At 39.9% G+C, this 13781-nt stretch overlaps 1 protein-coding gene across 1 annotated transcript in view; it reads left to right on the top strand.

Annotated features, from left to right (window-relative positions):
- Positions 1 to 13781, top strand: part of LOC104084154 (homeobox protein Meis2) — a gene marked incomplete at its 5' end in the record, with an annotated part of 106150 nt that overhangs the window by 113 nt on the left and 92256 nt on the right. Inside the window, 2 exons of the mRNA XM_009587890.1 lie at positions 810 to 959; positions 11093 to 11207. Of these exons, the coding sequence (XP_009586185.1) occupies positions 810 to 959; positions 11093 to 11207 (265 nt within the window). The remainder of the gene's footprint in view (positions 1 to 809; positions 960 to 11092; positions 11208 to 13781) is intronic.

Genomic DNA, 13781 nt, shown 5'->3' on the forward strand with positions numbered 1-13781 from the left:
GTGTTTGGGACGACTTGTAAACATGGCCAGAGGAGATAGGGGAAACGCAGGGTGACACTGTAACCTGTGCCATAAGAACATGTGACACCCGACAGCCATGCCCAGCCCAGCCCGGCATTATTATTTCTTTTTTTTTCAGCGTAAGTTAAGTTCAATCTTTAGTATTATTAAACCCCTTCCATCCTTCTTACCCCTTCCCTCAGTAGAAGCTCTTTTCCCGACTCGGAAATAATACGTTTAACAAGAAAAGAAATGAAAGCACTCCTGCCTTTCTCCAGCTCTGGCAGGCATATTAACCCCAAGCAAGCACTAAATGTTTGGAAGAGGCAGGGGGCCCTGCGCGGCGTGGGGAGGGGGCTGTGCCCTGGGACGAGAACGGCTCTTCCCACAGCCTCAGCGAGCAGCTTCGTTTTACTGCTGCCGGCCACATAGACCTTTTTTTAGCCCCGGTTTAAACCGATCCCGTCCCGAGTGACTAGTTGTACCTGTCTGGGCTGTGTATGCTCCAGAGATACCGTCTGGGTCCAGCTCCCAGTGTTCTGATGTTATCATCACATCGGATTTTCCTCTGCACACCAGACTGAGCCCACTATCTCTCTCTCTCTAACTTGTTGCTGCGGCAAGTCTCTAGAGAATAATATGTGCTGCAACAATTTCTCTATTGTTTCCTTGCCTTCAACTATTGTGCCCCTTAATTAGAGTTACTTGTGGAGTAGATCAGAGGGTTGTTCTTGCTACCAAAAAAAAAAAAAAGTTGCAAACTGATATTTTGCAATTATTGATGCTATTATTCTTGTTACTGTTTTCAGGTTCATGAATTGTGCGATAACTTCTGCCATCGGTACATTAGCTGTTTGAAAGGAAAAATGCCAATAGACCTCGTTATTGATGAAAGGGATGGCAGCTCCAAATCAGACCACGAAGAACTCTCAGGATCTTCCACAAATTTAGCCGATCATGTAAGTCCTTCTGATTTCTTTTTGGCACTTTTTAAGACTTTAACCTGCTTAGAGGACCTGCCCCCGATTTCATTGTTTTGCTGCTATTGTATTATTATTATTGTTGTTATTATTGGTATTATTATTATTATTACTACTACTACTACTACTACTACTACTTCTTTAACCTCTTGCAAGGTCAGATCCTGTCTTTACACTTTCTTCCCTCTCGCTTTGTAAAGTTGTAGAAATGCAAAAGTTTCCTCCTGTTTCCATCTGTAAAGCAGAGAGTTTGCAATGGTTTGTAAAGTTTCCTGGTCTGGGCGGCTTGGAGAGCTAGCAAACTGTCTGTCTGATGTGGGGATCGGTGCTTTCTCTTCTTCTTTGCCAACTCTGTAATCAATGCAGCAATGTAAGGAAACAGAGATGAGAAAGTTAGGGAGAAAGTTTACTGATTTGCTCCCCCCTCCCCTCTCGTGGGGATGACAAGTGATGAGAATTATTGGCAATACTACATTGCATTAAAAAAAAAGGGTTAGCACATTAGAGTTTCCAATGCTTGTGCTTTATAGCAACTTATTGTCAGAATATGGACTTATTGCCAAACGCCTGAAGCATCTTCATAATAAAAGACAGTAACCTTGATGAAGCAATTATTAACAATGTATTACAGCAAGCTGGAGAGAATGATGATTGAGTAACCGTAGGTTAGCGGTTGATTTTAACACTTTAGGAGTTGGTGAATTAGTGTTATGTGTGTAGGACTGAACGTTGGTGCGCGTGGTGAGGAGAGTGCCTTTGTTTTTCCGGGTTTTGGAGCGGCTTTAGTGATCCTTCCAAAGATGTAGACGCGGAGAGACTTCGGGATGTGAAGGGAAAGATTGCAGCTGGTACCGCAGAAAAGGGAAGGAATAGCTCTGGTTAAAAAGAGTGGGTGTGAACTCCAGTTTATTTATAGGAACGCATCCCTGGGGGGAAAAGGGGTTTACACAGTTTTAGATTCAATTGAACTCATAATCTAAATGATACAGTCTAATATTTTAGCGGTTGAAATATTAATTTAACACCCGGTGTGAAGTTAACCATGCTTTCTGCACAGGCGCCTGCCTTTATTTCCCAGTGTGTTAAGAAGAGTAGCTGTAAGCCCAGGGAGAATGAGCTTTCTAGGAGCTTTTGTTTCCCTTGAAAACATGTTGTTTGTGTGCGTATTTGATAATTACATTAGACCTGGATTGAAGCTGAACTGGGAAATAAAATAATAATAAATTCTTCTAAATGCCCCCCTTCTGGCACGGCTTAGTTCCAGAGCTTGGGAAATATTTTTGGACCCAAGCCTTTGCTTTCATTTTCTCATTTGTATTCGGTAAACATTGCAGGACAAGGTTTTTGCGATGTTTCACATTTTTAATCTATTATTTTGAGAGAAAAAAATGTATGCAGAGGTTCCTGAAAGTTTCTCTGCTTATCAGCTATCTCACACGTAGATAATAAACTCTATGAGGCATGACACTATTTCAAAAATATTTGTTTTATGGCACTTTACAACCCTAAATTCGTGTGCATAAGTATTCTGGGAGAGTACTAGAAAAGAAATTGAAATGAGTGGCAACCTGAAAGATGTGGGGTCATTGTGTATGATTCAGAGCAACAGAAAAAAAAAGTACATGTTTCTCCAGTACAGTTTCTTTACAAGAGTGTGTTTCAAGTGGAAGTGTAGAAATGGAGCATGCTTATGTTTATATTGAAGAGATTAGATAAACTAGCCTGTTTAGGGTTCTGGCAGATGGCGAATGCTCAAGCCAATTTGCAGTGCTCCATTATAATATTTAAATTCACACACAATGATAGGACAGAGGTGGAGGGGGTTAGCATTTTGATAATTTGATAACTATTATCTTCCCTACGAAGAATCTCCTCTTGCTTTTGTGGCCCAAAAACCAAACTCAAATAAATATGACAACCCATTTATCTTGCACCCGTTAGGGTTTACCACTTCATTGGGTATTATAATTTAAGGCCTTTTATTTCCTGGAGATTTGAGCTATAACATTTTTACTTTAGCCCCCTGCTATTTGTTTTGAAAGGAAGCAATAATTTGTGCAACCAGAACACCAACTGGGAAATGAAGAGTTGTATCACATAGTTACATTTTATTCATGCGTTTTGGGAAATGTGTCTCCTTATTGGATTTTTTTTTTTTTTTTTTTTTTGTATATTAGCTTGTTTTCCCAACAAAACTTTAACACTCTTTTATAGCTTAGTCAAACTACCGTGTGTGTACACATTTATACTTGCACTGTACAAGGTTCCAGCAGGAAGAAATCCACTTTTATTCACAAAGAAGGAAAAGCTTTAAAAAATGGTTAATATAAACATGCAAGGCTATCAGCAAACAAGCGATCATTTGTGAGCATCTACCTGAAAATGTAGTAGTTCAAGCATGCAAATTTGTCCAATTTGACTCTCCAGGTTTATTTTTTCATTTGCTTTGATATGCATATTTAATATATAGCCTCAGGCTAGATCTCATTTGGTGAAAGTTGGTGCAGGGGTGATGATGAGCCACTTCAGAAGGACAGAGACAGCATGTTGTTTCTTCTGTTTTATGTATTGGCCCACTATTCTGATCCACGGGTCTTGCCCTCATGGTTTTATTTGCACATGAAATACTAGGAGCATTTCAACTGATTGGCTATGAATAATGATAGCCAAAAAGAAGTGTAGTTTAATTTGTTGTGTGCCAAGGTTTCTCTTGTGGAGGTGACTCTGTGTGACAGCTGTTTGACACCCCAAAAATCCATACACCTCTATTCTTATTAAGAGGTATAAAGCTACACTGTGTGTGTTCAATGCGAATGCAAGGGGTGGTAGCGGTGACAGTGGCAGTGCTGAACTAGGAACTAAGGCAGCTCTCATTTTTATTCCTTTGCTAGACCTGAAAACGTAGCGTAAGGGAAAGTAACAGAAAGAATTGTAGGATTAGCCAATATTTACCATGAGACTTTAAAGGGGGTACTTAAATAGCACATGCTTCCCTTTTCAAAATCTACTATTTATATAACTTAATTGGAAACCAAAACCAAACTCAACAAAGGAATGAACCCTTCAGAGATATACCTGTGCTGCAAAAAGGAGACAGCTGTAAGCGGTTGTGCTATACGTGTTTGGTAATAAATGTGTTTATCGAATTTTATTTTAGTGCGCTATTAACCGTTATGTAATACAGTAAGTGTAAAGGGTCCAGGGACTTGGTAGATCAAATAGTGCAGCGCTGGCCACAAGAAGCTGAAACTTTTGTTATTACTCTGCTGTGTTTAGTAAATATAACAGTCCATAATTAGTGTTTGAATTTTTAACACCCTCATATTTTTTTATTGCTCTGAGGTATTAGCTGTAGATGGAAAGAAGGTAATTACAGCTATGCCCTGGCTGAACCAGATCAGTTAGGGGGGGAAAAAAAAAAAGAAAAGAAAAAAGGAAAGAAACCTTTCCAGCTGCAGTTCAAGTTGAGTTTCCCAGCACAGACAATTTATTATTGTTCAATATAAACATTCTGGGCCCTATCCTGCGTTCTGTGTTCAGCCTAAAATATCTGTTGCGATTGCCAACAAATCTTTTTTTTTTTTTCTTTCAAGCTATTCAAATCTGAAAAACGTAATGCTTGCAAAATTTGGAGATTTTTAAACTTCTTTGAGCACATGATAACATTTTGTACTTTAATTGCATTTCTTTTGTACCTGGCTTCACCTGGTGCCACACAATTCTTCCTTTAGCACAAACCTACTTTGAAGCCTAGTAATTCTCCCGTAGAAATTTATGGCTCTCCTTCCGCTGGCTTTCATGGGAGCAGGATCAGGGCCTCAGTCTTTCTGATATTTGTTTATATGTTCTAGTCAATTTGCAGCTAAGAGGTAATGATATACAGATCATCATTCATAAAATATAATTAAAAATGGATAGAAATATACATACATCTCTTTTTTATAAAAGGACTGTTGACAGATTAGAAATCCGATGCCTTAGCTGTAGAAGAGAAATATTAGTCTGAATATTAAACCTTTCAGCTCTCAAATGAGGAGATGCTTTTATTTTGTACTTTTGGACATCCAGACATTTTACATTTCTTTAACATTCTTCTCAAAGAACAGTCTGTGCAAATTCCTGACGTCTTGCAGATGAGAACAAATAAAAATGGGGTAATACATATCTGGTCCAGTTATATAATTAAACCTCTAGGTAAGATTTCACTGGGTAATGAGGAAGTAACTGGGGGCCTGATGCTGCGTTCTGCAGGTACGCCATGGTTGGGTGAACTTCAGCGGCAGTTCTGAGTAGGCCAGAAACGCAGGATCAGACCCCAAAGGTGCCCTTTCTGTTTGCAGTGTGTCAGAAGCTAGCTAACTAAGTAGCTAACTGCCACAACAATAAGGCAAATGTTTGTCTTCAATAACCAAATTTCTTAGCATGTGGCTTAGGACTTCGGGCGTTAGGGTAGGCCCTGCGCTTCCTGAAGGGGCAAGGAGCACCAGGAACTTCCCGAGACTGCAGAGAATGTTGTGGTTTTCCTCTTTTTCACGGGCCGAGGTACTCTGCAAAGGTACTCTACAGCTCAGATTTGAGTGTTTTAATTTTAATCTGGGTTCTTTCAAACTGAACCGATAATGTGTGTCACTATCTGTTTGATGCCGGTGTTCCCTCTTTGGTTTGAGTTGTCTATCGGTCTAGATGAAGTGTAGCCACACAGAATAACGTAGAAGGACAATTAAAAAAACAACAACCCCCCAATTTTTCAAGTCTCAGTTCAGATTACATGTCTGATTTCAATCTTAATTGGAGAATACAAAGCACGCAGCTTTTCAGAACTTTGCCACATTCTAGGAGTGTCAAAAATTTCTCCTGACACTTTCCTCAAACGCAAAATCAAGGGACAAGAATTAAAATTTGTACATATACATACATACACACACAAATATCTGATAGATCACAATGCCTTGTGTTTTGTTTAAATTGCGTAATTCTGAAACAAAAAAGTTATCATATTAAATATGCATCTGTAAGAAAAGAAACCTTAGTAATATCAGTAGTCGTCTTTTTTTAGAAAACATACATATCATGTCAAATTAGAGTTTTTCATGGCTCATTTACTTATTGAAAGTTTCTTTACGTAGTAAGTTTATCATTACTGCATTCCACAACAGTCTCTAAGATATCATCCTGAACTTTATACATACAAAACATGGACAGACACAGATGCACACAGATGCACACACAGAAACACACGTGCATGGATGTGTCTAGGTTTCTATGTCCAGCATAGTGTATCGTCTTTTGATGTCTGTGGTACCTAGATACAGATTTTTGTGGTATCGATCACGTCAGTCGTTCCACTGTGTTTACAGGTGCTACTTGTAAGAACAAGGCGAGCAGGATTTGGCTTGTATTTGGGGGGTGGAGGGGGGGGATGCCATCCGTATCAGTAGTTCAGCTCAGTTTTGTGTTTGCAAAATTAATTTACCAGAGAAACCTCCAGACCTTTGAGTCTAACCATCTTCACAAAGAACGAGCTCTATAACCACTGTAGTTTCTTTTATGAAAGTAAGTTGTGTTTTATTTGTTGCTGCAAGATCAATGGTTTTGTCCATTTCATCTGATAAAATGTAAGGGCCTGATCCTGCCACAGTTCTATACTTAAAACTTCAGTTAACCTCTGTGAGCCAAATCCTGCTCAGCTTACTCACACGGGTATCAGCTGGCCTGATGGATTTTACTTCCCAGTTATAAATAAGAAGCAAATTCCTTATGGTTAATTGAGTCTTTAATATCACTATAAAAAGCAGTGTGAGATCAGAATCAGCCCTAGCGGGACTACATACACTCACAAAAAATCAGCCAGCCTTTGCCCAGTGGAAATTCTGGGCATACAAAGTAAGAATTGCAATTTAACAGAAGGTTATCCTATATCAAGTTTCTCCGTTACAACATCTCTGTTCAAGAAATCCTGTAGCAGTTAAAAACTCTGGTTTCCACCAGATTTGCAGCATCGACAAAAGACTAACGTGTCAGATTTGCTTTGTATACCAGCAGACCCTTGTCCTTTCTGCTGCTCTTTTCTAGATTTAGCAAAATTCAATGGTGGTGCTAAATCAATTTTTTTTTTTTTAACTTTCAAGGGAAAAAACACTGGCAAAATTGTGTTTTCTAGGGAAGGCTGTGTGTGTAAATGAGAAACAGTGGATAGCAGCGGAGTGATCTCCTGTGGCCCTGCTAGTACAAGCTTTCCCCATATTGTCTCCTGCTTTTATATTAATTACAACTTGCATTATCAGCTGCGAGTCTGTAGCCCAGCAAATAGAAAATACTGCCCCTGGAGACCTAGCTTCTTGTATCTATTTTCCATCTCCTTCTATTGTGCTCTACTCAGTATTCACTGCTTTTCTCCTGGTAACACTGCTCTTTAACACAATTAGGTAAGAGCAAGAGGAGCACCATATTTGACTCCCAATTATTAAAACTACTGGGAATAGATACATGTGTGCTGTTTACCTTCTATGGTATCTGGCATTAGTTTAGGTTATATGTGTGTGAAAATTTTATAGTATGCACAGAAAACAGGCAATTGCATTTTGGCAGACATCATCCACACTCCTCAACGTGTTTCTGCAAAGTGTATTACTAAACTTGCAAGAAGGTATGAGAAGCCATGCTAACGGTTTGTGTAATTTATGTAGTTTTATGTTTTTGTTTACAGTGTAATAGCTTAATACAAATTTCATTGAAATTAATAGAAAAATTGCAATTAATGTTAGCAGGCTTTAGATCAGGATCTCTATAGGTACCTAAACTATACTGATAAAGTGTTTCCAGTGAAGTACACTTTACATGTGTCATTTGGTCCCATTTTTTTGTGAAAACATACATAAAATAGCTACTTATAATTAGGCATTTGGCCAAGAAGTTTTTCTTGAGGGATGCAAAGTTGGAAACACTCTAGGGGAGAAAAAGAGAAGTTCACTGACACGTACAATGATCTTAGTCCAAAGCAAAAGAATGCTGCCTTTTTATGAGCCTGTAAACTCCACCCCTAGAGTTATTTCTCATTTTTTATAATATTAAAACCTAGCTATTTCCCCCCCTTTCAAATTCCTCCGACATTCTACTGTCGCGTCTTGTAAATATCCCATCTTATTATTTCTGTCCTTCAACAAAATTCTGCCAAATTGCTTCCTCAAGGAAACTGTGTCACAAGAAATACATTGAATTCCCAGTCAATACAGTCTGTCTTTCTAAAACGGGATCTACAAACTGAGGTCAAGAACAACTCAGCCTGGTAGAGACAGCAAGTGTTTTCAGCTGTGGGAAGTCTTATTCAGCGATCCTTTCCAAATCGTTAAGGTTTTGAAACAGAAAGGCCGGTCTAGCTTTGAAATACTGTATGATAGGTTTTGGATGACATTTGCCTTAAAACATAGCTGAGGTGTTACCAGTTAATTATTGTAATTTTCATATGTGTGATAAGGAGCTCCAACAGGAGCCAGCTTAAGAGAGCCTGCAGTGCATAAAATTAACATAACTCACTGCGTTCCCTGAAAAGTTTAGCCTAGGTGAACATGTTGCAATTATTACATTTTCTAAAAGAAGGTTCCAGCCTGATGTTGTTGGAGAGCTAAACTCATGCTATGCTATTGTTTCTTTCTTTTTTCATGTATTTCTTCTAGCTCTTTATCTGATTACCATCCGGCAAACAGCTGACGCTAAGAGGCTGCAGAGGGCTGAAGAGCTCCTGTCTGCTGTTTGCCTTCAGCTTGAAGCTATTTGAGTGGCTTCCTAACTCAAGAGATAAAAAGAGCAGCTCATAGGCACAACTGTGTTTTAATCCAGGCTGTAAAGAAACTTGCTCAGTTTTTGCATTTTATTTCTATCTGAACTTTTTGCTAACCTTATTTTCAACATTTTTGTTTTTTAATAACATCTGGGCTGCTTGAGCTTTCAAGACTTCTTATCTTTCTTTTTGTGTTTCTTTCCACCTGACTCTGTAAAATGATGGTAAAATGGTTTGTTTGTTTGTTTGTTTGTTTTTTTTAAACGAAATTGTGGGGGGTTACAGTATTAATAGTGATTTCTGAGACCTAATTAATACAACAACCTCAATGAATATAAAATGCTATTGCTTGGTGGTTTTATTTCCTGTTGCGGTTCTGTGTAAGGAAAAGTAGATCACTCTTCTGGGTTTTGGAGGGGTGGTGGTTTTGTGCCATGAGTGCTGCCGTGCTGTCTGTTGTGCTGATAGGTTAGGTGAGTTTCAGATCCTGGCCTGTCTTCTGATTTTGCTCGTATCTTCCTGCTGTGGAACCATGTGCTTGGCTGCATGTGTGTGTCTGCGTAAGGTGAAGGGGATTTGGATCCTTCTTACCCTTTGGTCACCTAGGGCTTTACTGGGAACCTTTTGAAGTCATGGGCTCTTCCCTTTGTCTCTGCTGCGATCTGGGTCAGGCCCGTTAGATACATGTTACTGGGTATTGGAGCAAGCCGTTATTTGGCAGTTCTATTTTGCCTTGCTATAGAGCATGTGGTACTAATCAGTGCTAGGAGATTACTTTGAGATGTTTCAATATATATTTTGGGACCTGATTCCAATCACACTTACACTGAATTTTACAATGGGTAAATCAGTTGATTTTGTTGAACTTCTTCCCGCTACGTGTTGGGGTAGATGAGGTCAGAATCAGTCCTGCTCAAAGAATTTATCCAAACTTGTCACTTGCTGCTTTCAGGATCTCCTTGTGCTTTAATAGTCCGGTGTTATTTCACAATGCAGATTTAAAACACAATCAAACCTAAGAAGCAATAATTTTTTTTTTTGGGGGGGGGGGATTTTTTTGTTTGTTTTGTTGTTGAATTATTATAATGTGCTTGATTTAAGTTGTCACTTACAGGTGACAAGTAATGCAGGTCCAGCCCCTAGTCTGATCTGTTTCATGTGTTCTTGCTCTCCTTTTCTGCCAGAGGAAATTCCATCTCTTGCCTGCCTTCATGTGGTGCTGATAAAGCTCTTCCTGTACAGTAGAATTCCTGTTTTCCTTTAAGCAACAGCAGGGTATTGGGAATGATCAGGAAAGGGGAGGAGGACAGGAGGAGAATACACTCAACAAAGTAGCACTAAACTGTAACATTAAGTTTTCCTCACTTATCCTTTTAAATAGCAGCTCCTCGCTCCGGGAAAGCCAATACTCAATAAATTAGAAAGCTCGCATGAATTATGCGACTAAAGTACAGTAGTTGAGGTCTTACTCAGCCAAGTTTTGCAAACTTCATATGTGTCTCTTCTGTGTTCCCTTTTGTCATGTTTTATGCATAGTAATGTAGAAAGAATTACATAAAAATCACTATACATGTTATTTTTTATAATCACCTGGTGGTTATTCTTGACAATACTTGTAAGCGAACTGTTAGAGTGATACATCCAGAAAGACTTTTGCTATGTGTCATATCAAGGTGGGAAAAAGATGAAGAAGCACCTTTGCTGGTATATAATGTCTTTCAGAGGAAGCTTGCTTTTTCCCTCACAACTTTGCATTTGCTTGAAGTTTTTCTAGCATTCAAATGGGCGAGAGAAAGGGTAGGGTGTGAGGGCACACTCCTCTCCCATGAACGTTCTCCTCTACTTCTTGAAACAGTTTCCCTCCCCTTCCTCTCCCCTCTCATCTCTAGTCACTCTGGAAAAACAAAGTGTGGGGAGATAGTTTGCATACCTACTATCCCAATCCTAATGTGAACACCTAGTATCACAAACTGTGCAGGTTGATGTTCTCCCCCCGTCCAGCTCATTAAAAAAATTTAATTTTTTTTTTTTTCTCCCCTGAAATATTCTTCTGCAGTATTATTCAGACAATTAAATCCAGACAACTCTTTGGAAAGTTTAAAAAAGACAAAAATCTGTCCTTTATTTTACCAAGTAAATCTTTGTACCTTCTCTGCTTGTCTTTGCTGAAGAATTATTACACTGTGCAAACAGTATCGGTGTTTGGCACATTTCACAAATGCTAATGTGTATACTTTCCCCCCCCTCCTCCCCTCTTCTCCCGGTTTTCTTTCTGTTCTTCATTTGCTATTGGAATGGGAACTGTGGAAAAAATTCCTTGGCACTCTGACACCAGAATCCTTCATCTTGGAGAGACCACGATGATGCAACCTCAACGCACTCGGCAGGCACACCGGGGCCCTCCAGTGGGGGCCATGCTTCCCAGAGTGGAGACAACAGCAGCGAGCAAGGTAAAAGGTCAAACTTTTTCCCTCCGCAAAGTAGGCATGACTAAAATAACTCCAGCTTTTTTTATTATATCGGTACATCTGCCTTAGAGTAAACATGGAGTGGCAGACTTGCAGTATAATCAGCTGTAACTTAGGGAGACGGTATTTCCTTTTCCTAACCCACTTAGCTGCATTTTATTATTATTTCAAAGCAAAATATCTAATCTTCAAACAAGCTTTGTAATAACAATTGATTAGTTCTGCCAATTCCTTTACAAATTTGGTTATCTACAGTTTATTTTTGTGTGGTGTAAGTAAATATAATGACAGACATACTCTCCAGCTGTGATGCAGTTGTTTGAGCTGGGTTATAGACGGAGAATTTAACCTGTAGTTTTAGCTGGAGAAGAGACTCCTATATGAAGTTATGAAGCTGCTAAATTATATAAAGTAGAAGCAAAACCCAAATTGGACAGAAAAATGTTTCTTGCAATGTTTGCTTGTACAGACTTGTTTATGCTTCTGAAAATCTGAATTCAGATGTACCTGAACTGCAAAACCTCTGCTGGATCTATACAGTGAAGCATTCTCAAGGGTTCAGGAGATTTGATTATTATTTCAGGTTTTTTTTTTTATTTCCTACTGCATTGCACCTTGTGTGTGGTCATCTGCATCCATGCTGAGTGAGTGTCAAAGGCTGTCATTCTGATATGATAGTGTTTTACACTTGCTCATTAGAAGTATAAGTGACTCCAGAAGGTATAAGAGTCAAGCCTCCAGTGCTAAAAGTTGGGTAAAGATGGTCTACTCTCAGTCTTGGATCTTGACTCAGAATTGATTTTTTTTTCTTTTTTTTTTTCCTTTTTTTTCTTTTTTTTTTTTTTTTAAAGACCAAAGTTTAAGATGGGCTCTGTTTTTGTTTTTCTTTGTAAACATGGTAAGCCTCAGCTAGTGAGTGAGACCTTACCTTTATAAGGTCTTATGGTACGCTCCCTCCATCTCGTGCACTTGCAGCATTTTGCCTCTGCATTTCCCCTACATGGGGTTTACACATACCCAACAGAGCCAACTGAGAGGTCTGCCATCCAACTAGCCATGCAGGATCCCAAAACTGGGGCGGGGAGCAGCCTTCAGGGCTAGAGCTGCTATGACTAGCCTCATGCTGCGGGCCGCTTTCCACCATGATATTTGCCACGCTTAGGCGGCGGAGCAGATATGTGATTTCACGTCTCTCACATGGCCCACTGCTTGGCACAGAGCTAGATCCCCTCGTCTGTCTCACGATCTGGTGTCATACCCGTTGCGATTCTAGGAACTTGCGAAGTTTGTTTCTGGTAGAGTGGTTTGGGTTTGTCTCCTATTTGTATGAATTGTTTATACATTTGTAATCTTATTGCTGATAGAAAGCAGCCATGGCACAGGGTGTGATCCAACTCCAACATGAGTCACGTGGGATTTTTTTTCTATGTGGTTGGATCAGAGCTGTACGAGGCCCAGCGTGAACTATTACGGCTTTAGCAGCTAATGAAAGGGAGAGCTTCACTGCTAAGCAGCAAATCAGTGTTATGTCTATTAGCTGGCCATAGACTTTACTGTTGATCAAATGTTTACATTATGTATTGTAGCTAAGATGCTGGTGTAGCAGATGATCATTTGCATACTTAAAAATTATTGTGCCACAGCATGTTCATTCCACCCCTAAGTAAGAAATTTCCTCACACCTGTATCTCCACTCTGCCCCAGCAACCCCTTAGAAATTAGAAGAGTTTCTTCATCAAGCCATGCTTGATGTAAAGAAATCCCTTGTATTCACATCCAGGGATCTTGCATTTCACTAGTCTCCGATCCCTTGTCACGTAACTCGGGGTGCTCGAGAAATACCACTAAGCATAAGAAAAAGTAGTTGATGATAACCACACCAACTTCCCATTGGAGACTGAGGTGTCTGGTAATATATATGATTTAAACAAACCTGTTACATTCATTTCTGCAGAAGGGGAACAACTGCTGAAGGGCCAAATCAGTCACTAGTGCTGCCCAGTCTGGCAGGGTAAAACATCGCCAGTATGCTTCCCTTTGTGCTCAGTTGGGCCTTTTAAAGGGAAGCAGTCGTCCAGTGGCAAATCAGCATTCCACTCAGCTGCTGGCAGCTGAAAGATGTATGATCCTACAGCAGCGGCAAAATTCCCATTGGAGACAGCTTTGGATTGCTCTCCCCCTCTCAACCCTGGGAAAGACTAAAGAGAGGGAGGCCCGTATTGAATTTTCCTTACGCTTCCTTGAGGGGGCCAGGGTTTACTTTAACTTGTGAACTGGCAGTGAGTCGGTCCCAAGCAATGCCAAGATGCCCTCTTGAGCTATTCTGGTGCAGTTACCTGTTTGGGTCAACTTGGTTTCCCTGCAGTTTTGTCAAGACCTTCCACAAATGCTGCTTCAAGTATTCCACTTGCCCCAAAGGATTTCTTGGGAATGGGAGCTCATTAGAGAGCCTTGGGTTACATTAGCAACTTATGGTCTCATCTACTGATGCCTGGTGGCAGCAGAGATTGATTCAGACTAGAGTCAGTCTCTTCTGTCTCTTGGGAGCACTCTTTC

Source organism: Fulmarus glacialis, unplaced genomic scaffold (assembly GCF_000690835.1).
Source record: "Fulmarus glacialis isolate BGI_N327 unplaced genomic scaffold, ASM69083v1 scaffold13871, whole genome shotgun sequence".
NCBI lineage: Eukaryota > Metazoa > Chordata > Aves > Procellariiformes > Procellariidae > Fulmarus > Fulmarus glacialis.